Source organism: Malurus melanocephalus, unplaced genomic scaffold (assembly GCF_030028575.1).
Source record: "Malurus melanocephalus ecotype Western Australia unplaced genomic scaffold, MMel_1.1 scaffold_2320, whole genome shotgun sequence".
Lineage (NCBI taxonomy): Eukaryota > Metazoa > Chordata > Aves > Passeriformes > Maluridae > Malurus > Malurus melanocephalus.
The window spans coordinates 8,953-10,618 of record NW_026625552.1 but is presented as its reverse complement, the minus strand read 5'-3'; the positions used below and the strand labels follow the sequence as shown (position 1 = coordinate 10,618).

At 56.9% G+C, this 1,666-nt stretch overlaps 1 protein-coding gene across 1 annotated transcript in view; it reads left to right on the top strand.

Moving 5' to 3' along the window:
- Window positions 1-5: 5 nt before the first annotated feature.
- LOC130587714 (E3 ubiquitin-protein ligase TRIM35-like) overlaps window positions 6-1,666 on the top strand; it is a gene marked incomplete at its 5' end in the record, with an annotated part of 8,722 nt that continues 7,061 nt past the window's right edge. Inside the window, 2 exons of the mRNA XM_057388688.1 lie at window positions 6-101; window positions 1,371-1,615. Coding sequence (XP_057244671.1) covers window positions 6-101; window positions 1,371-1,615 — 341 coding nt within the window. The remainder of the gene's footprint in view (window positions 102-1,370; window positions 1,616-1,666) is intronic.

The window sequence follows — 1,666 nt, the reverse complement described above, 5'->3', positions numbered from 1 at the left end:
CGCAGGCCAAGCTGGCGAACATGGAATCCTCCCTGCGGGACAAGGCCAAGGATTTCGGGACCGTGCGCCGCTCCTACGAGTCCATCTCCCGGCACAACAAGGTGAGTGTTCCCTCCTGGAGCTGGGATTGATCCCGATCCCAATCCTGGTCATGATCCTACAATCCTACACTGGGGTGGAGCTGATCCCATTCCAGGAAAGGAGAGCAGTGGGGTTTGGGAAACGGGGACAGGAATTTCGGAAGGACAGCGTCATCCCAGTGATCCCGGGAATCCCTGAGCGCTGGAGAGCTCCAGGAAAGGAGACCCCAGGGAATTCTGGCCCTCTGGAGATGGGATGGATCCCGATCCCAATCCTGATCCTACAATCCTACACTGGGGTGGAGCCTTGATCCCACTCCAGGAAAGGAGAGCGGTGGGGATTTGGGAAACAGAGACGGAAATTTGGGAAGGGCAGCATGATCCCAGTGAATCCCTGAATGTTGGAGCTGCTGGGAATGGGACCCCAGGGAATTCTGGCCCTCTGGTGATGAGATTGATCCCAACCCCAATCCTGGTGATGCACCGGGTGGAACCCTGATCCCATCCCAGAAAAGGAGAGCAGTRGGATTTGGGAAGCGGGGATGGGAATTTGGGAAGGGCAGCATCATCCCAGTGAATCCCTGAATATTGGAGCTGCTGGGAACGGGACCCCAGGGAATTTCAGGGCTCCAGAGATTGGGATTGATTCTGATCCCAATCCTCATCCCAGTTGTGAATTGGAGTAGAGCCCTGATCCCATCCAAGAAAAGGAGAGCAGTGGGGATTTGGGAAGCGGGGATGGGAATTTGGGAAGGGCAGCGTGATCCCAGTGAATCTCAGTGATCCCAGTGAATCCCTGAATGCTGGAGAGCTCCACGAAAGGAGACCCCAGGGAATTTCAGGGCTCCAGAGATGGAATTGATCCCAATCCCAATTCTGATCCTGATTGTGTAATTGGGGTGGAGSGCTGATCCCATCCCAGTGAAAGGAGAACGGTGGGATTTGGGAAGCATGGACAGGAACTTGGGAAGAGCAGCGTGTTCCCAGTGAATCCCTGATTTCTGGAGCTGCTGGGAACGGGACCACAAGGAATTTCAGAGCTCCAGAGATGGGATTGATCCTAATCCCAATCCTCACTCCAAATTCCCTAGTGTGAATTGGGGTGGAGCCCTGATCCCATCCAAGAAAAGGAGACTGGTGGGGATTCGGGAAGCATGGATGGGATTGGGAATTTGGGAAGGGCAGCGTAATCCCAATGATCCCAATGAATCCCCGAGCGCTGTAGAGCTCCAGGAAAGGAGCCCCCATGGAATCCAGGGCCGTTCATAACAAAAGCCCCTCCACTGGCAGGCGGAGTCGGAGCGTCTGGAGCGGCAGGTGCACTGGGAGTTCGAGAAGCTCCACAAACTGCTGCGGGACGAGGAGCAGGCGCTGCTGGCGCAGCTGCGGGAGGAGGCGCGGAGGAAACACGACCAGATCCAGGCCAAGATGGAGCAGCTGGCGGAGGAGAGCCAGGCCCTGCTCCGCGAGGCCCAGCAGCTCCAGAGTGACCTCAAGGAGGACGATTTCACCTTCCTGATGGTAATTCCGGCCGGGTTTCTCCACCCCCCGAGCTGCTCTCGGAGCTCCGGGAGCTCATTCCCGGC